Source organism: Ceratotherium simum, chromosome 1 (assembly GCF_057802395.1).
Source record: "Ceratotherium simum simum isolate JZ-2026a chromosome 1, ASM5780239v1, whole genome shotgun sequence".
Classification (NCBI taxonomy): domain Eukaryota; kingdom Metazoa; phylum Chordata; class Mammalia; order Perissodactyla; family Rhinocerotidae; genus Ceratotherium; species Ceratotherium simum.
In genome coordinates, this window is record NC_141900.1 from 92911651 (window position 1) to 92932424 (window position 20774).

General features: G+C 42.0%; 1 protein-coding gene across 9 annotated transcripts in view; it reads right to left on the minus strand.

The window, feature by feature from the left end:
• The window catches only part of DGKI (diacylglycerol kinase iota), a 311737-nt gene that overhangs the window by 5575 nt on the left and 285388 nt on the right, over positions 1 to 20774 (minus strand). For 8 of the 9 annotated variants that reach the window (XM_087431348.1, XM_087431314.1, XM_087431324.1 and 5 more), the window contains 4 exons: positions 17295 to 17332; positions 13636 to 13756; positions 3245 to 3281; positions 1422 to 1521 (listed from right to left, as the gene is read on the minus strand). In XM_087431348.1, coding sequence (XP_087287474.1) covers positions 1422 to 1521; positions 3245 to 3281; positions 13636 to 13756; positions 17295 to 17332 — 296 coding nt within the window. The remainder of the gene's footprint in view (positions 1 to 1421; positions 1522 to 3244; positions 3282 to 13635; positions 13757 to 17294; positions 17333 to 20774) is intronic. The other variant, XM_087431341.1, reaches the window with a different exon arrangement.

The following is a 20774-nucleotide window of genomic DNA, read 5'->3' on the forward strand; positions in this document are numbered from 1 at the left end:
TGCCCAGTCTTTTGTTTGTCCCTCTATTTCAGGTTGCTCCTCCCGTTCTTTTTACTGTATCATCTGAGTTGAGTGTAAGACCAGTTTTTGTATGATAAATAGGCAATTGGCGAGCTGTTATCCCAGTGGCTCCAGCAAGGCCAACTCTTCCTCCACTGAGGAGATCATGGCCTCCACTGGTCCTGCCTACATGGTTGTGTTTCTCAATCAGGTTACACATCAAAGCATTTTTGTGTGTAAATATCATCTGGGAAGAATATTACACTGAGCAATTATCTGCCATTTGTAATCGTATACCCAATTAGCTAACCAGACAGGTAACAGACCAGCTGGAAACCAGCACACAGGTTAAGGTGTTTGATAGCCCAAGGAGGAATTGAGGCAGCCAGGACCTCAGTCAGAGAGCAAGGATCTGGTGGGTTGCAAAGGAAGTGGAGACTCACGCAACGCAACTGGCCCAGAACTGGCTCAGAAAGGAGCAGTCCACACAAGAGAGAAAGTTATTTCACACTGGGCACTGCAGTCTGAGGAAACCCCAGGGCGAAAACTGCACATAAGTAGATGCTCATCACTGAAATAAGTCTAATGAGGCTCAAGTCATTATTAGGCTTCTAAGTCATTTGTCTGTTTCTCGCCTACATTCACTGGCCCAAAACTTAGGTTACTCGATACCTGCCTCCTGAAGTCCTCACCTATATATTAGAATTCTTCTCTGGAATCCTCTATAGTTAAGTGGTTTGTCCTTTCTTGGAGCCTACCCAGGGTGCTTTAAAACTCTCGGAGCTTATCAGGTTCCTCTATGGGGTTGATCTAACTTCTCTCTCTCTCTCTATCTCAGGCTGCAGTCCGAGGTCAATGTTACTAAGCTACAACTCCTCCTTTACTGCAGCTTTCAACTCTTCCCTTGGGTGCCCTCTGTAAATTGGAACAACTCATGGTGCAGCCTGATCTCCCATCCTGGCAGTGACTGGTAATCACTTTGGTATCCATATATGGGACCACACAAATCAGATTTTAAGCCATACTGGATTAAGTAGCTGAAGGAGAAATCCCAAGAAGTTTCTCTGTAGCCAAGCCAATATCTTTCGAACATGCTCCTAACCCCTTCTCCTAGGGCTTTGAACCTCACCTCCCCACAACTTGGCTGCTGGCATTCGACAGGAGGAGAACCCCAAAGTCCCAAGCCCAGCACGTCCAGAGGTTTATAAAGCCCCATAGGCAAGCACACACCCTCCCTTTGTGCTTATACATTTAAACTGCAGTTTCTCTAAATGAAGCACTTTATTTTTTCCTCCTTTTTCCAAAGCCCCAGGCACTTCCATAAGCACAGAAAGGATGCCTTTGCTATGGGCACAGGCGAAGACAATGGTGCCGGCGATCCTGCCCAGTGGGAGGATGTTTGCACTCGCTCATCAAGTTACCTTGGAATCCGTCTTTCTCAGAGATGCTCCTGCGTCTACCAGAAGCTGGCACACGGCCCGGTTCCGCTGGCAGGCAGCCTTGTGCAGTGCAGTCTCACCCCTAAATCAAAGATGAAATGGGAAACCACCCATAAAGGGGATGGGGGCAAGGGTAGGGGTGAGGGCTGCAGGGAAGGGGCTGAGGGTGACATCCTACCCCTGCTGCTGATGTCCTGTGCTCCTTGGCCTCTTTCCCTATCTGTGCTGAGACCAAGGCTGCAGGACACATTCTGGGGAGGTAGGTGAGGGGCTGGCTAAAAATGCCTTGAGTTAGTCATCAACTAACCATAATATCTAACTCCAGCCTCTTTTTCAAACAGTGTTGGTTAACTAGGTTGAGTGTTTTTGTTTTAAACTACTACTGTTTGATTTAGGTAATACTCAATGACACTACTAAATAGACTGATGTGTGTAGATGTGTCTGAACACTGTGAAGCAATTCTCTCTGTGGATATATTTGGGCAGAGCATGAGGGGCAAGAGATGAAGCACACAGGGAGCAGCGATGGAGAACCATGGGCCCTTCAGACATATCACACGGTGCTTGCTAGACCACCATCTGACCCTCGGAGGAATATCTCCTGGGAACTCAACTTCAAAGAACCAGTCCAATACCCACTCTACCCTACCTACTGATTCCACGTTGAGTGGCAGGTGGAAGGGGAGGGACAGCCACAGAGGATATCTGGGAAGCACAGGGAGACTCTGGGAGAGCTCAGGAACCAGAGCTCTCCCCTATAGGCGGCAGGCCTGAAGCCAGCCACTCAGTATGGGAAGCAGGCAAAAAAAAGTGGCTATTTCCCCCTGCTCTAAAAGGCAGGATAGGGAGGAGGATATTCCCATTCTGAGTCAAAAGTTGAAAAGATGCTTAATGCCAAAGTGTTTCATGGAAAATCAAAAGACGTCCTTAGAGAAGGCAAACTGGAGTAAGTGACAACCTTGCCAATAGCATGGGCACTATGCAGACAAGCTCTACACCACAATGGACAGATTTTCCACATCTAGTAACTCACAGCTAGACCCCTTCCTTCCCACTCATCCTCCATTCTATTCATTCCTACTTTTGCTCCTCCATACCTGCTTAGCCACTCCCCACCCGGGTCCACTCCACCCTGCCCATCTTTATCCCTTTGCAAATTTCTTTGAAGTGCTCTAGTAGCTCCATATGGCTTTCAGGGTTAGATGTGTAGCTTTTCTTTGTTCCTATTTGGGGAGTAGTAGCTATTTTGCTAGGAATAAGAAAGTTGAAAGCAAACATTATCAGTCTGGGGACCATCCCAGAGTTGATGACTTTCTCAATCAGGGTTCCTCATCTGAACCACAGAACATGAAAATGGTTGGAGTTACCATGGTCTCAGTTCTCCAGTGGTTGTATATAACTTGTTCCATTCAAGACTCAGCAGAGAGGCTTCATTACACACAAAGGATGCCTTAGGGCATTAGGGCTTAATTTTTTCACAAACCCCAGGTGAGAAAGAGTAAATAAAAAGGTAAATATATTTATTTAGACTTCTCATGCACCAGTGCAGAAGTGTCTTGCTTGTAGGAAGCTCTAAATGATGACTAGCAATGACTGTGCATGCAATCATTATGACATTTGTCATCAATTTCCATTGTGTAATTTTTGGTTTAGAAGATTAGCTCCACACAGTTACAAATACAATTGAAAGTGGACTTTTTATCACTGACATTAAAATAATCCATTGTATGCCCCAAAGACAACATTCTTCTCCTAGATACGTTCTGAAGAAAATAATCTAGACTGTAACGAAAGGCAATACTCACGTTTCGCTGTCTGCCATATCCAATAACTCAGAAGGTCCTAAATAAGAGGAAAGCAAGATGCCCATCAAAAATAAGTTAAAAAACTAACCATTAACAAAAAGTCTATAGTCACAGAATTAAAATGCCTTGGAAAACTGAATAAAAAAGAGTCACTTGGTGATAGGGATAATAAGACCACCCGACCCCCCTCCTCACCAAAAAAGAAAGGATTCCTCTACCTCCCCATCACTAATCTCTCAATCACCATCCAACATGTGCAAAATGGGAGCTACAAAACAATGCCATGGCTTCTCCCTTCTTGCAGCTTTCAATCAAATTGAAGAAATAAAATCAATTGGAACAGAACAAGTGAGAAATAATTAAGTGGCTACCTTGGGAGAAAGAGACAATCGGGTGGGCTTTAAGGATTGTTTCTCACTCTCCAGCGACAGGTAGTTGGGGACGGGGTCTTATGTAGCATAATGTTAAAGCTACAAGAAATCATAGATATCATCCAGTAATACCCTTATTTTAGAAATAGGATAAAATTCTATTTTTCATAAAGTTTCCCTTCCAAGACCTGGAAGAAATGTTATTCATAAATGTCAAATGATTATAGACGCTTCATCAGGAATTGAAATGTTCTGTGAGTCTGTGCATTCACAATGTTTGACTTGTTCATGAATTAATTTATTAAACTGCAAACACGACTTGGAATATCCACCTTTCCACCTTCTGCACCACTTCTTTTCTCCCAACTCTGCCTGCAATCCCTTACCCTATTCAGCCTGCAGGTATCAGCCGAGACGCATTTCCTCCACAAAGCCCCCTATGACGCCACTCCTAATATTGCATTAAATGTCCTGCCTATGTGCTCCCTCACTTTGTGTACTAATTCTGTGTCCTATAACTGGGAGGGTAATATAATTTGTCATCCAAATTGAGACTATTCCACACAAGTGGGGTATATGATCACCTTACTGATCATGACATTTAAACCATATTAACATCACCTTCTGATTTGCCACTCTCCACAATTAGATTCTGGTAAACCCCTTGAAGTTGTGGCCTACGCCTTGTCCACCACTGTGTCCTTCCTTGGTGCCTGGCATAGAGCCTGGCGCCAAGCAGATGCTTAAATGCTTGGTTGAATGAATGAATAAATGTGCTTGGAAATGTCAAACACGGTTTTAGGTATTGAATATTTTAGTCTTTAGAAATACAATCCTGTTGATTTGCTTTCTATATTGTTGGATATTATTATGACTGAAAATTTATTTATATGTTTACTTCTTACATAAGAAGAAGAAAGGGAAGAAGAGGTTAGGACTTTCCAACCATGAAAATCACTGGACAAGAAGAAGATGACTGAGATGTTATGGGACCTTCACAATCCTCCCTGTCATCCAAGAGCTAAATCATCGTCTTTGCCTCCTCTCTTTCACATCTGGTCATCAAGGCAGGTGAATTTTCCCTTGCAGTGTCTGTCCTATTTGTCTTTCTTATTTGTCCTATTCGACAAATAGGCCTCCTAACAGGTCTCTGCCTGGAACATAATTAGCATGTGGAAACTGTTACTAGGAAAAATCAAAAGGTCTTATATCATTTAGATTTCCAGGTTTCCAATTCATCATATTTATTACTTACTCCCCAGTATTTAAACATTGAAGTTCACAGTCTTTCACTCAGAACTACCCTCCCTCAATTTGTTCCCAAGGTTCCATTTTTTCACGTTAGCTAAACTGGTAACTGTACCATCACCCAAATATTTCTCAGGCTCTCTCAGCTCTAAAAGCTTGTTCTCTCCACTCTCCCTATCCAGAACAGCCTTCCCCTTTCTAGCCACATCCCTAAATCTTGCACATTCTTTAAAGCCCAGTTTGTGTCAAGGTGCTCTGCAAAGATCACCTTTGACAGAAGAAATCTATTCCTTCTCTGAACTCCCATTACACTTACAGGGTTCTACCCTTGTACCATGTATTTGCTTTTCATTTGTATGCCTTGTCTCCTTAAATAAATTATTCTAAATCCCTTGAATGTAAGAATCTTTTATTACTTTTCGTATCTCTCTGGCATCTACCTTATATTAAGGATTCAACAAAGATTTAAGTCACTTATTTCTGTTCCTCAGCCCTGTGGTTCTAAGGAAACATGAATGATAATCCGCCCCACACACACACCCAAAGAAGTACAAAGCAGTCTAGTGCGATGATGGAGAGTGAGGGTTCTGGAGCTGAACCTCTTTGGCTCAAAATTCCAGCTTGACCTGCCACTTACTAGATCTTGGGCAAGTTCATCTCATCTCTCCGTCTCTTGATTTTCACATATGTAAAGTAATATTGATAATAATATTTATCTCACAGGATTGTTGTGAGGTTTCACAAATTAATACAAGTTATGTGCTTAAAACAGTAGCTGGCACACTACACACAATGCCTAAAGTTTAGATATTATTAAGTGTTCTAGTCTCTGTTTAATACAGCAGGGTACACTAAGTCAAGATGTTGGAACATCAGTGAAGGAAGAAGATGTAAAAGGATCACGTCACTCCCACTTTACATTTGAAGCCACCTGTTGACTCAAAGTATACGTCCTGAGAAGCAAGTACTCCAAGCCTATTCAATTGCTAACTGGGCCTTCTCTACAGGTCAGGAGCAAGAAGGTTTACAGTGCCCAGCGGTCTTCTTAAAGAGCTACTGTCATCTTCAGCAAATCTTTCAAGCCATTCATTTTGAAAGGAATTCCACAAACATGAGCAGCCTAGCCTCACTAGTAGTCTGTTCTCATCATTACTGCTAACTACAAAAATATTTAGGCAACAGAGGCCTTGTCTCACTTCTCCTTTATTGAGCACTGTCATTCAGAGCTGCACCCATGGCAGGTCCAGGGACTCCGGGGTCCACGCTTCCACGCAAGTGAGGAGACACTGAAGCAGTTTAACCGGTGCTAAAATGGCAATCGTTTGACACTCTGAGGCGAGGACAAGGAAGAGAAAGGACCTCGCTCCTCAAATTTGTGACAAGAATCACTATAAATGCAGCCAACCCAGAACAATGCCAGCGCTGATTATCCAATACGTGAGTCAGGCACGCCCGTAGCCGCTTACCATTTCCTCCTGCTCTCCCTGTAGTCCTCTGCAGCTGACAGAGTGAGAAAGAGCTGCTGATGCTAAAACCAGACACTGTTCTCTTCATTAACATCTAAAGAAACTCCAGGTAAAGGTTTCGGGAGTGGCTCTGGAATGATGGACTTTTAACCCAAACTTTCCTTATCCTCCCATTGATACATAGAATCACAAAACAGCAGAACATTTTGAACACTGGCAGGCAAACAGCCAATGAAGAGGGAAGGGCGGCGGCCGGCTGCTTATGGATAGGAGGAGGGAGCTATTTTTAATAGTACAGGAACATTTTCTAATAACTTTTTTAACCTGCTTTAAATTAACTGCGTTTGCACAGCGCTAGTAAGAAAGGAGTTGCAGAGGAGGAAACAAGGAGAGGAGTCAGCACCAAGGGCAGCCTACAAGGCTGTAGTTTCCCTCCCTATTTGCACCTTCAGTGACCTATTGGGAGCTACTGTTAATAGTACATCGTACTGTTTAATAGTACCCTGTGCGGTTTAGTAGCATTCGCGTAAGATTTTTTCTTTGGGGTTGGCGGGGGGGCGGGGGTTGGCAAGAGAAACAAAAATAATTAATAGAGACCACAAAAATTCTCTTGAAATAAAAATGTATAAAAAAATAGCATCTATGAATTTTGGAAAGTTAATTTGAGTCTCACTAATAAGGGAGAGAACAGGAGAAAGAGAAAAAATAAAGATGATGGAATTCTTTCAATATATATCAAGGGTGAACATTTGGGTTTGGGGCTTATTTTATATTTTACGTACACTTATGTTCTGATTGTGGATGCCATGCCATCTGCCCTAAGGAATACCATTAAATTGCCAGCAGTGAACTCACAATTATTCCCTGAATATAAAAGGAAGTCTTGGCTCTCTGTCCCACCCAGGGGTTACTACAATGTCTGCAGTCCATCCTGCAGCTGACGTGCACCAGAAAACAACTGTTAAATCCCTACTGAAGGGACATTGGTGCAAATTTCTCCACGAAATTTTCAGAGGAAGACGATCGCTGCCTTCCACAGTCCCGCACCCGCTGTCACTGGAACCCCGCATACAACACTCACATCCAGCTACCCTGCATTGTGGCTGTTTATCCATGTTTCACTTCCCTTGCTGGGTTTTAGGAACACGGAGGACAGAGACCATATCTTATATTGTGTATGAGTTTTGGTAAGTCACCGAACTTCACTCTGCTTCAGTTTTTACCACCTGTCAAATAGAGATAAGAGAACGTACTGTGTGGGGTTCTTGTAAGAGTGAAATGTGTTAATACATATAAAGCATTTAGAACAATAAAGGTTAGCGGTGATTATTACTATAACTTTTTCTCAAAAGTGCATGGGACAGAATTAAATTTTTTTAATGAATTAAAGATTTTAAAATCAAGATGGATCCCAGCCAACATCAGATTTTTTTTCTGAGAAAGATCCATAAATAGAACATGGATTCAAAAGACTGTATTATATGGGAAATGGTCTGAAAACTAAGGGACTATACACATGAGTATTCAGGTGAAGGTCAGGGAATACGAAAGGAAGCAAAACTCCACAAATCTCCCGGCATGAGAAAGTGAACACGTGGTCTGTAGTCAAGCCTTCCAAATGGCAGCTTTGCTGCCCAGCCTCACTCCTCAGCCTCTTCCATTGGACACCCTAGTTCTTGCCGGTGCAACGTTATCATCAATATTGTACTTGTATTATATATGATGTGTCTTTTGTCACACACATACTTTAATTTGCTTCCCACACCAAGGCATCCAAATCCCCTTTGCTATTCCTTCCACCTCCCCATGGCCTCTCTCTCTCTGGACCTCATTTCCCATTAGTCTCCCTGACGCTGCCAGCAGACCATTCCAAATCCTCCTCTGCCCCAGGACAAAAGCTGCACAGATGTGGGGAGAGCTGGCACTGGGAACTTGCACAGCACCGTCATCCTGTCCCAGCGGGATGGTGGTCGTTTCTCTCGGGGACCAGAGGCAGAAAAAGGGGGGGTAAGAAAAAAGAAAAGAAAGACTGAAGGCAGAAAAAGAGGGTAGACAAAATAAGCCATTGAAATCAAAAAGGAAATGCATGAGTGAGATTTCTATCAGGAAACACGGTAGGGGGCAAAGGAGTAGGAGTGGGGAGAATAAAAACAAAAGAGCAAAATGTGCAGAGTGGTAAAAGACCAAAACAACACAAAAGTCTCTTGGAGGGGTAAATGAGGGAGGAGGGAGTGGGTAAAAAATATGGTTGAAAGGAGCTGAAAAGCAGGAACCACTGGGGGGATCTCAGTCGGAATCCCTCCGCATCCCTCTCTCTCCACCCTGTCCCTGTGGAATTGTTAGTTCTCTTCCTCCTCCATTCTCTTTTCAAAACTCCAAATACCCGAATTCCAGTTTTTCATAAAGGAGAGCAGCATGTTGTGTATTTGAGAGAAAAAGTCCCAAAGATGATGCAGGATGAAAAAAATTCAAGCCTCCTGTGGCTTGTCAGAACACACTACACATCTCACGCCCCCCAGCCCCCTAGCCTGGTTTTAAAAGAGCCCTTAGAAGAGAAATACATTGCTGAATGTGGCGTCTGGGAGAATAACTAATCTCTCACGACGCCCGTTCAGGGGGAGTCCTCCTGATTGCCGACCCCACTGCTCCCCATAAATAACCAATGAAGAAGAGGCTAAGGGGCAGGGGTGGGGGGTGGCTCATGCTTAAGTAAGGACACAGGAAGCAAACAAGCCACATACAATTTCAGTCATACACCTTGAAAAGGGCACACTGATTTCTAAGAATCCTTGTCATTAAAAGCATTTTTGCAGTCAGGTCTATGAACAGTTTCTAGCATTTATATCATATGAAGCCACAGGAAAGACTTAAACCAAATTAAAAAAAATTAAAAATTAAAAGAGATCTGGAGCATTCCAGAAGGGAAGGAATGTCCCTCTGGATCTTTGGCACAGTGTAAATTTTTCATTTTTTTTTTTCATTTACATGCATTCAAACTGATGAGAACTATCTACTGCAAATCTGATGCTAATTTATAAATATAATGCCATAGTCTGGTACACATCCCAAAATCTCAGCCTCACTGAGGCCTCTTGGGAAAGGCTATTTTCCTTGTCAGACCAGGGGAATTCCAGAGTCATCATCATTATTAAATTAGGAGAGACTATTTCACTGAGCAGAGATCACATTAAGGAGAGTAGACAGTAGAGAAAGGGTCATGTTTTCTGTGTACTTGACCCTGACTTCAAGAAGACTATAATTTAAAGTGGTTTCTATAATTTAAAAATGATGAATGGTTCTGCAAAAATAATTTTCAATCCCAAATGCACAGGTTAATATACCTTGTATCAGCAACTAAAGATGTTAAAACAAACAAACAACAATAAAAATGGTTGAGCCGAAGTGCTTCGCTCTTAAGGATCCTAGTGAATTAGGGTGACTATGTCAAAAGATTTTACATCCCTATTCCTGAATAAATAGAAATAATGAGATCAATGTTAAGAATGAAATTGACAATGCCTATTAGGTTGATAAATACTAATTTCAATAAAAATCAACTGCAATTTAGTTTCCATTATTTGACTATAGTACCAAAAGGTTAAAAATTGCCATCCATCAAAAACACAGCGATCTTTGGACTTTAGAGCCTACGATTTTATTTTCAAGCAGAAGAGATGGATTGTGCTTCACTATCTCCACAGTCTTTCTTCTCAAGTATCTACTGGCCATACTGGAGATACGGCTGAGGCAGGGAGGGTATAGGATGCCTCCTGTGACCACAGGAACTGTTTGCCTGTGAGTGAGATGGAGGTGATTACAGGAATCTCAAGTTTTTTCTCATTAACATAAGTATTAAGCCAACTAATTTGCAAAACCTAACCAAAAAACTGGAGAAATAAGCACCCTCCCCCCAAGAAATTCACAAATTCCTTTGCGTCCTTCAGTTTTCACAGAGAACGCTGTATTGTGTGATTCACTCTTTGCAAAAGACACTGGGGATTGAAGAGAAACTAGTTTAGTATTGGCTTTGGTCAAAGCACTAAGAGACTAATGTGCCAGCTGGACTTCATGCCAGGCAAAGTATGTGTGTACTGACCTACAGTTGGGGTTAGAAACAACAAGTCCGGGCCGGCCCCGTGGCTTAGCGGTTAAGTGCGCGCGCTCCGCTACTGGTGGCCCGGGTTCGGATCCCGGGAGCACACCGATGCACCGCTTCTCCGGCCATGCTGAGGCCATGCCCCACATACAGCAACTAGAAGGACGTGAAACTATGACATACAACTATCTACTGGGGCTTTGGGGAAAAAAAGGAGGAGGATTGGCAATAGATGTTAGCTCAGAGCTGGTCTTCCTCAGCAAAAAGAGGAGGATTAGCACGGATGTTAGCTCAGGGCTGATCTTCCTCAAAAAAACAAAACAAAAAAAAGAAACAACAAGTCCTGTGAGCTTGGGTTACAGGGGCTTTTAGAGGGCCTATTATTTAAGTGACTGGAAAAAGAAGTCATGGGGGAAGTGAAAATCGACGGTGTTAGAGTAATATCATCTCACACCTCATCACTCATGCTCCTGGAGAGGCTCAATTGAGGAGAGGGGTTTGGTTTTCTTTTTAGTATAAGTATATCCCAAATATTGCATGGGACATACTTACACTAAAAAGGGGGAAAATTGTTACTGTTAAAGAACTTGCAAAGTCAAAGAATTGTTGTTGCTAAGCAACCTTAGGAGTCAGAACCAAAGGAAAATACGGGAGCAGAGCTCCAGGGGATTCCAGGTGAGTCAGCAGTGCAGGATATTGAGAAGGTAGGGTTATTATTTTCAATTGAAGACAATGGAGAGTAAGGGAGGGTGGCAGATTAATACGGGCCCACATTATCTGCAGCTCCTTCCATGAAGCAGTGGGGTCTACTTTCCCATCCCTTGAGTTGGGGCTGGCTCTGTGACTTGTTTTAGCTAACCGAATGCCACCGAGATGATATAAAACTTTACACCCTGGCCCCAGGATGTCGAGAAGCTTCCATTCTCAGCTTTCTGGAATCCTAGGACCATCATGCTGTGAAGAAGCCTGGGATGCAAAACCAGGTGTAGAGACAGGCTCAGGTGTTCCGGCCATTCCAGCCAGCCCAGCTGAGAGTCCCAAACACATGAGATAGGCCATCTTAAATACAGACTCAGTCAAAACTGCAGCTCACAGCAGCCTCATGAAGGAGACCAAGTGGGACACCAACTGATAACTGATACAGATAGGATCTAGAACTGGGGGGAAACCTAGTTCTTCAGGAAAGGTAAAGAGAGAGGGAAGGAGAGAGGATTCCTGGATCGTGTCATTACTCAAAGAGATGGCCAATGTCTCACTTGACTCCGGAGTGGGTGTGCGGGTACTGAACAGCCTAAGGCATGCAAGCAAGCATTCAATCGCACTGGGTGAAGGGCAAACTAGAAAGAAAGGATTGAGAATGATGAAGAAGATAGCAACTAGGAGTACTTTAAACCTGAGCTAAAGGCAAATAAAGTGACAGTATATATCTAAAGCTCACCTGAACTTTGTGCAGTAGAAATCCTGAGATCTTTCTTATTAAGGGAAAAATAACCATAGAAGCTTTATGACTTTATGCATCATCTATGGGGCTGGGTTCTCACATTTGGTTCTGCCTCTAACACCTAAGATTTTTTTTGGTGGGGGGAGTGATGGGTGGAGGCAGCAAGCAGAAATTATGCCATCATTGTTTTTGCAAGTCTTGCCCAAAGAGGAATGCTTTAATTGCAAGGGGTAGAATGGTCAGGGGAGTAGGAGATGGAATGGTGCACAGCCCAGACATAGCACTAAGAATACAGCTTACCTACCTAGGCTTTCCAGGGCAGACAAGTTTGGGATTATCCAACCCAGTCTACAAGTGGGAAAGAAATCCTCTAATGACCACCATCCTACTTTAACACCCTTTCCTTTTCCTAAACCACTCTTTCCACCATACTCCAGGCCAAAGGTTCAAGCAAACTCTTCATGGTGAGAAGACATTGAAGAGAAAGCAAGGTGAGTCTAACGGGACTGACAGTCTAATACCTACCTCACAAGGTCCTTATAAAGATTAAATGATAAGATGTGTTTCGTATAAGATCTGGCATATAACATGTGCTTGATAAACGGTAGTAGTGTTATCTATTTGTGGCTTTACAATAGGACCTAAGACATCTATATACAACTATTTTAAATTTAATTATGCATATGATTATATTTTTTCTTTAGCCTTCAACTGCTTGAAAACAGTGACTGTATTTCATTTGTGTGTGTGTGCTGGTCTATAACAGGTAGTTCTTGATAGGCACTCCACAAATATTTGTGGAATGATTGAATGAATGAATGGAATAAGACATGTTTGCTGAATTGACTAAAAAGAAGAGCAAAAAGGAATGTGAATGCCTTCTAATATGCTTACTGTTTACAGCCTGAATGTGGATGCAAAGCCGGTAGGCCACAGGCTCACTGCTAGGGCTCACAGGACCTCTTCCCGGATCTCTGTCTACTTATACCCAGCAGAGCTAGAGACTATTTCACTCTTCCTTCAAAAACAGCCAAGCCAGGCAGATTTTTTCTCCTTTACTCCTCTTCTTTACTCTAGAAACACTATAGTAAGCATGGGAAGCTGAAAGTAATGGTCAAGATTTGGTATTCATCACGTGTGTTTACGCCTCTCAAGGGCTATTAGAGGAAGATGTTAAAACACATGCTACTTCCAACAAATGATCTAATACCAAATTAGACATCCAGTTTGGAAGCTGACTAGGGGATGAGCACGGCTTGCCACATAGGACACAAGAGTTACCAGATGTTTTCAAAAGGAATAAAGTGTGACTTGAGTTGAAAAGATGAATGACATTCAAACAGAAAAAAAACTAAGAAACTAGAAAGAAGGAAAAAAATATGCTCATTAATCCTGAATGATCAGCTATGAATGGATTAGGTATCTGGTCCCAATCGGTTAACTTCCCAAAACATAAATACTCTTCCCAAAACAATGAAGCTCTCATTATGCCAGGCTGCATTTGTTTTTGTCTTTTATTTTTTAACTAATCAACCCAAAAATACCCTACAAAGACCTTGATATAAAAATCACTTCTATTAATTGCTTGGTTAAGGTGATTCATATGTATCAGTGGTCTGCAATCTCAGCCGCCTCAAATAAGCAGGGAGAGTCAGTCTCTAAGCTGGAGAGCATTTCCACCACTCTGAAGATAGCCTGGATGAAAATCAACTTACAAAGTGTGATCTATTTCATGGATAAGTGATCCTTTGCTTACTGTGCCTACTCACCATGGTCAAGGATGTACTTCACAATCTCCCCGTTACCGGTTTTAGCTGCGTAGTGAAGGAGTGAACAGTGGTCTGGTCCCTGAATTAGCAGGCTGCCTCCGTTTTTATAGCTTTCTATTAGCTGAAAAAGAGACATATGAAAAGATACTCAGGCAGAGTCCGGAACAAGGAAAACAGCTAACCGGTGATAAAATAAGAGAAATGTAGCAAACCACAAATGTTTCCAGCCTCAGAGGACACAGAGAAAAGTCAGAGATGAAGTAACAATCCTGGATTGCTATCACTCAAATAGATGGCCAGAGTCTCACCTAACTCCAGAGAGGGTATGTGGGTATTGAACTGCCTAAGGAAACGGAAACACCCTGAATTACTCGTTTCTTTTCTGTTTTTTGTCTTCCCCTTTTCTTTTCTGGGCACTGGTCTCTGTCCCAAGGGAGTAAAGGGTAGAGAAGAGAACAAAGCTTCTTGATGTTGGCTCCGCATTCTCTTGAGTGAAAGAATAGTTAAGGCCACAGGCAGGAAGAGCTTAGTCTGGTAGCTAAGCTGCTTTCCTGTCCTTCAGTGTTTCTTTAATCTCTAATGAACCTCGCTATCAAATATAGAAGCTGCTTCCCACTTTCCTGCATGAGATACAGCATACACACGCACACACGTACGGCTCCCTTCTTCAGCCAGATCTGCAGCCCAGCCTGCGTGCCTTCTGTTAATCATCCAACACATACCCAACAAGGCCAGAGATGATCTAGAAGATGAGAACCAAAAGGATTCAGAGATGGTGGAAACCTAAAATACCAAAATACGAGAATAGACTGGAAAAAATTTTGCAGCCTGAGATTAAGGTGGCTAAATGAGGATATTGTCTAAGTTCATGAAATATTGAACATTACAGAAAGTGTAAATGGGTCCCTGTTCTCCTAACTTCAGTATATCAGAACAAGAATAGCCTTTGTGGAGCTTCTAAAAAGTAGTTCTAGGACAAATAAGAATCAAATAACCCAGCAGGTGATAAGCAAAAGGAATGTGTCTACCACCAAGAAGTTAGATGGCACATTATTAAAAAAGTCAAATATCTCCTAGGGTCAAAGAGTAAACTCATAGCTCATGCTTTCATTCAGATGCAACCAGGGAACTGCCATGTGCCAGATGCCAGGGAAACAAAGATGAATACAGTTCGGTCTCTGGCCTCAAAGACCTCACAGTCCATGGGGGAGACAGATGTGTAAAGAATTACACAGTAATGGAGAGGAACATAATGAGGTTACTGTAGGGCACTAGGAAGCATAAAGCAGAGGAGGGAAAGAGTCATGGAAGTCTTCCTAGGAAACAGATCAAAAAGGAGCCATTAAATGGAAGTAAGGAACACATGGGGACTTTTACCCCTAAACTGTCAGGCAATAGGACAGGAGGAAGAAGCTAATGGTTTTCCACAAAAATCTAAGAGATTCCTGTTCTGTTCAACTGTACTGTCTTACGATGATACTCCCTTTCTTTGTGGGCAGATCCACAAAGGATTGGGACTCAACAGAGCCACACAGACCCAAGCCATCAGCTGCCTTGACTCTGCCTGTCCGTGAGGTTTTTAGACTCTATGAACATGAAGTGAGTCCTTGGGCATCTTATGCAGCCCAGATGTGCAGGAGCTACTCACGACAGCCCTCACACTGGGGTGGCTCCTGGGTCTTCTGTTCTCTGCTCACTGGTCGTGTGCTCTCTCACGCTCTCTTGCTCCCTCTCTCTCTCTCCCTCTCAGCCACACACACACACACACACACACACACACACACAACCAGTTTAATACTTAATATTTATTGTGCTTTCTACATGGAAGAGAGAAATGAAAGAAGATGGAGAAGAAGAAAGAAAAAGGGAAGAAAAATACTCGAGAAGGAAAAGGAAGAAAAAGCATGAAAAAGAAAAACTGAAGCCCCTATATTTCATCTCTCAGTAAATAAGGTGCTAAGTCATTCTTAGCCACTTAGGAAATAATTATAACAGAGCATATAATAAGATAATTGGCTGGATATAGCAATTTCCCATATCTCAAATAATTCTATATTAAGTACAAAAAAAGTGTGATAATATACTCAGGACCTGGAAAACCTGTTTCCTAGACTTAAAGCATATACAAAATAAAATGAAAAGGTTTCAAATGCACGGTAGTTTGCAACGTTTTCTGGCTTAGAAGGTCTGCAAGGGCAGGGATGAGGTCTTACTCATGTCTTTATTTCCCACAGAATCTAGAGTAAGGCCTTGCAGGGAGATCGGATAGTATCAGTTTAATCAACTGCTGGGAAATGGCATTGAACTCACAGGTGTAGTACTCAGAGAGCACTGTTCTCTGGTGGGTAACAATTCCTAGTAACTCTGTGATCCTGACAGTGGCACAGCCACCATTTCCAGGATTGTGAGTCTAAAGATGGCAGTTTATCAAGATTTCGGCAACCTTCTCTCCATTTATTTTCTACCAATAACCTGTTGAAAATGTGGCACAGAGGTTCCTCAGTTTATTCAACAGATATTCTTCAAAAGAAGTTGTGCACAAGGTCGTGCTTCTCAGCTTTAAGTCTTTTTGTTTCTCGATCTGCAATGGCACCATACTACATAGACTGATGAGTAAGACACAGCCTCTGCCCCTAGCCAGTTGCCAACATTATAGAGCAGATCAATGCCAGTGTGGGCTATATGGGGATATACAGGCAGTCAAAAGTCCCGATGCCTGAAAATGATATGGGACCAGATATAGCTTTTAGAATACTCATGGACTATATTATACTTTATAACAAATACGTATATCTCCACTATGTTTAGCTATTAAAAACACACAGACTAAAACCATAATGATAGTAACGAATAGCTAACACTTGAGAGCCCCTTATATGTAATGGGAACAGTCTCAAGACCTTTACATGTATTACTACATTCAATGCTCACAACAAACCAAGGAGAGAGGCAATATTATCATTCCATTTTACAGATGAAGAAACTGAGGCACAGAGAGAATTAAATAATTATACAAGTCATACATATAGTGAATGGCAGAGCCAAGATCTGAACCCAGGCAGTCCGACTTCAGTATTTACATTCACCCTAGAGGCAGCGACCACTTCCTTCCCTCTGAACTAAGTTCACCAGAAAATATAAGCACGAATTAAACTGTTCAAGGTGGATCAGATGGAGTATCTTCTTTGGTTAACTGTGATCTCCAAAGTACCAAAATGTAATGATGTTGCAAGATGTAGGGTCTGGCCTAGAGAATGCACATCTGGATGTTGTCCAGGTAATCCTTACAGATGCATTCATTTCAAGACCTGTCTGAAAGGAAATCTTTGAACTTTTCAAATATCAGCTTGTAGAGAGCAGGAACTCTGGGCACTGTGAGCACTACATCCTGAAAACATGTAGTCCATTTTAACCAGTCAAGGCCAATAGCATGGTGCCCTTGCACAAACTCTTTGCTGTTAGGAAATGTGGAGATGCTGTAAAGACTCCTCTCAACCTCTCTGCTCAATTCTCAAAAGAGCATCCTTCCTCTTTCTACTCAGCCAGCACAGGCAGGGAGATGATAAATGACATACGGGATCATGAAAATTTGGTGAGAAATGATGTTGATTTAAAGCTCTTGAAGAATCACCAAAAGTTTTGGTAGGAAGATATCTTACCTTCATAAGATCACCAGCTATTACTGCCTGCAAAATTGCTGTGAAAGACAAAAGAGAGATGTCCCATTAGTAGAAGACCCTCTCATTCAAATATTACAAAGGGCTGGATCCATATTTTGGAGAAATAGTCTACACACGGGGCAGGAACCGGGGAAGGAGAAGCATGCCAAAGGTTGAATCATGGTAAACACTCTAAGGCCTCCTCTTCAGCCCTGCCCTACCCAGGCGCCCATCCCATTCATCATTCTAGAGTCTTCCTGAGCCCCCTCTAGCCCTGGTACAGCAAAGTGAACAAGAAATTTGGAGTCACACAGATTGGGTTCAAATCTTAGCTCTGACACAAGCTGTGGAACACTGGGCAAATCATTCAACCTCTCTGAGCCTCAGTTTCCACATCTGTAAAACAGCAAGTCTACATCTATATGATTGTTGAAAGGATTAATTAAATCATATAAATGTTCCTAACTCATGCACTAATGTAGAGTAGATGCCTAATTATGGTTGTTCTTGCTCCTTTCTTGCCAGTTTCTTCTACTTTATCCTCTTGGAGTTCAAGAAATCACCAGTAATTTTGTTTGTGTGCTTTGTAAGGATAAATAAATACCCACTGCTATGGAAATGAAGAGGACCAGAGACAGTAAAGAGGAAACAAGTATATTTTAATTATATTCTTAAGAAAATAACCATGTGTTTAGCATCTAATTCATTGGTGACTTTTATGGAAGGAACTCTAAAAGTCTTAGGTAACCTAAACTAATTGTAAGAATAGGTAGCCTTAGAGAAAGAAAATAGAAGTGCATGTGCATGTCATGTAGGGTGTAGAAGAATGAGAAAATATGACTGATAAAATGGGAAAAGGCTATACGAGTGTCTAATGCAATTATGATTCCTAAAGGGAACATTTGCCTTAGAGTATAAATTGTCCCATTAGAAAAATAAACCCCTGGAATCTAAAACTATTCAAAAAGCAGATTATATTAAGGTTTTAATGTCACAAACATTTGGAAGAAAATAATCTAAATTTATTTTTCAAAGTGTCATTTTATTCTTCCTGTTTGAGTAGTGTCTCATATACAGTTATCCAAAAACGCAGTCTCATGCATCAAAGTACCTGGAGCCCCTGGCTGTCACCGAGCAAAGCCCTCAAAGCTTTTATACTGAGCATTTACGAGTCCTGGGTGACCAGACGCAAAGGACCACAGGCATGTTAAACTCGTTCACTGGCCCAGGGCTGAGTGCCTTCCCTCTGACAAAGCAGAGGCCTTGAAATCTGTGGAAATGAGGAGGGCCGCTTGAGCAGGAGAGGAAGAAAGATGCAGGAAGAAGAAACGAATGGAGAAAAAAGGTGAACAGGAAAGAGAGGGAAGACTGTTTCCTTTCCTTAACAAGCTGTGAGCAATATACTCTTTTCGTCTCCCTATGGCTCCTCACCCAGTGCTTGGCACATTGTCAATGCACAATAATTAGTTGTTGAACTGATTGAAAAGAAAGCAAAAAAAGAAGAGAAATGAGAAGAGGAGAGAGATAAAAATAACAGAAAGGGAAGTAATAAAATGTTATGTGTCAAAAGAACCTAGGAAGACACGTGACTCATTCTTCATATTATAGATGGGGACACTGGGGTTTAGAGTAAAGTCACTCTCTTGGGGCACAGACAGTAGTGGCCCAATCATCACCATAATGCAGGTCCCTGTGTCCAGTCCAAGTCTCTGTCCAGTGCCCTCTGTGAACTGACCACGCAGAGCTCTACTAGGCTCCGTGAGGACTACAGAAAATGGAAGAAAAGTCTTTATAGGTTATCAGGTTTACAGTGTGAAAAGGAATGGGATTGGAGTCTAATTCTTTTTTTTTGCTGAGGAAGATTCATCCTGAGCTAACATCTGTTGCCAATCTTCCTCTTTTTGTATGTGAGCTGCTGCCACAGCATGGCCACTGATGAGTGGTGTAGGTCCACACCCAGGACCAAACCTGGGCTGCCAAAGCGGAGCATGCTGAACTTAACCACTAGGCCACAGGGGCTGGCCCAGAGTCTAATTCTAATCTCTGTAATTTACTAGACACATAAATTTAAGAAGTTATTCAATCCTTTTGAGCCAATGTTCTTATTTGTAAAATAAGATGAATAGCGCCCTGCTCACCTCTCTGAAATGAGGATGAAACCAAAAAAGTGCTTGATAAATAGATGTTCTATTAACAGAAGGGGTAGTTTTCAGTACTTTTGTGACTGTACATAAATACATGAAAAAGACATATGGACACTTCAGCAGGAGCCCAGCCATAAGGGTAAAATTGGTGTGTGAAGTCCAATAGACAACTCTCTGTTAACATAGCACCCATCAGATGAGGGGCATGGATGAAGGAGCCAACGGGATGGCGCTAAATCACAAGATGTAAACCTTACCTCAGAGGACGGGAGGGAGAGGCAGGAGAAAGTATTAGCAATCACAGGTCTGGGAAAACAATCAGTTTGGACTTTCATAATACAAGATGTTCTCTTGACTGAGGTAGAATATCCACATTAGGAAAGGAATAAAATTAGGGAAATTGCCCGAGGGGGCAGCTAATGAAAGCCTTAAACACATACAGAAGTTCAAAACAATATAGAACCTATGTTTTCAAGATCATATTGAAACATTTCCCAGAAATTCAAAGGAAAAAAAAAAGAGAGAAATAGAAAAAGCATCAAGGAGAGAGAACAGAAAAACGAATTCATTAATTGAAAGCACTTGTGTAATAAAATTTGGTGCATGTAAGCAATAAATCAAGACGATGAAAAAATTCCCCAGGACAAAGCCTATTTAAGGACAACTAAAAATAAATGCATGAATGAATGATTAAATGAGAGACCGGGAAAAAAACATATTGGCTAGCTGTGGAGTTCAAAGAAGCTTTCTTGTAGGAGGTGAGGTTTAAGCTGACTCCTCCATGATAAGTGGATTTAATTAGCAAAGACGACTAGGAAAACCTTTACAAGATGAAGGGAGGATATGAGCAAAGACATGGAAGAGTCCTGTTGTCTGACGGACCTGCAAAGAGCTCTACATCATCGATTCTGAGGTGGAGGGTAGCCTCAGTAACACACTACAGAGTTCCACACGGACCACTTCAGTGGACACCTCTTGCGTCAAGATAAGACACTTGGATTTTATCCTGCAGGTAATGAGAAGCTATCGAAGAGTTAAAAGTAAATAAGAGGACCATATAAATGTCCTTAAGCATGCCAGTTTGATTCTTCCCTCCCCTCCTGGAAACAAAGTTATGACCTGCTCTCGGCTCATTTTCTCCAGATTGCCCATATTATAGCGGCTTTCAATTTCTACCTCAGACTCATTCCACAAGCATTTTTATCTATGTTTGGTGGTTTCTAACAGCCTCCTAGTTTACAGTCCTCATGAACAGGTAGAAAATCCTGTAGCAGAATCATAAGCACAAATAATTTCCAATTGTACTGGAGGTGGAAAGCATGAATATTTATTTTCA